The sequence below is a fragment of the Myotis brandtii genome, unplaced genomic scaffold (assembly GCF_000412655.1).
Source record: "Myotis brandtii unplaced genomic scaffold, ASM41265v1 scaffold650, whole genome shotgun sequence".
In the NCBI taxonomy this organism is placed as follows: domain Eukaryota; kingdom Metazoa; phylum Chordata; class Mammalia; order Chiroptera; family Vespertilionidae; genus Myotis; species Myotis brandtii.
In genome coordinates, this window is record NW_005370517.1 from 396289 (window position 1) to 397124 (window position 836).

General features: G+C 60.8%; 1 protein-coding gene across 1 annotated transcript in view; it reads left to right on the forward strand.

Annotated features, from left to right (window-relative positions):
* The first annotated feature begins 438 nt into the window (after positions 1 to 438).
* The window catches only part of PPP2R1A (protein phosphatase 2, regulatory subunit A, alpha), a 30141-nt gene continuing 29743 nt past the window's right edge, over positions 439 to 836 (forward strand). Inside the window, exon 1 of the mRNA XM_005880742.2 lies at positions 439 to 793. Coding sequence (XP_005880804.1) covers positions 716 to 793 — 78 coding nt within the window. The 5' untranslated portion in view covers positions 439 to 715. The remainder of the gene's footprint in view (positions 794 to 836) is intronic.

Sequence of the window (836 nt, forward strand, 5' to 3'; positions counted from 1 at the left end):
CCACAACCTGGGCATGTGCCCATGACGGGAATTGAACCCGGGACCCTTCAGTCCTCAGGCCGAGGCTTTATCCACTGAGCCAAACCAGCTAGGGCTGTGGCTTGATTTTTAATCTAGACACTAAGGCAAGTCGCCACCCTTCTCTGGGCCTCGGCATAACAAAGGTATAAATCAAAAACTCACATTCCCCTCCTGTGACACAAAGACGGGCGGGTTGTCCGCCCGCCAGCCTTCGAAGCAGCGACCTCACAAGCCAAAACCTGCAGACGGTCTCAGTTCCCCACATGATGTCATGCAATCCTAGTGACGCAGGCGCAGAAGCTTTCTGCAGGACCCGCAGAAGGGCAGCCTGCGACTCCTCCCAATCCTGCCCCTCATTGGCTAGAAACAACTGCTCGTCTCAGCCGTTGCTAGTAGCGACGTAGGCGGGTACAATGTTGGTCGCTGAGATACCACGCACTTCCGCTTTCTACCCTACGGCTCTGGCAGACCTTCGACCAATAGAAAATCGGAGGTGGGCGGGGACTTCGTTCGTCCGGACCAAAGAAACTCGGGCTCGGCCCAGAGTGGGGCGGGCAGTGACCGAAGGGCAGCCCCTGTGAAGTGGCTCGTGCGCCCCCACGCTCGCCTTTCCTCCTCCTCCCGCCTCTGCCCCTCCCAGCCCGGATTCAGCACGGCGCTGGGCGCAGTCTGACAGGAACGGGACGGAGCCAAGATGGCGGCGGCCGACGGCGACGACTCTCTCTACCCCATCGCGGTGCTCATAGACGAGCTCCGCAATGAGGATGTTCAGGTCCGGAGGCCACGGGAGACTTGGGGGAGGCGGGGTGGGGGGC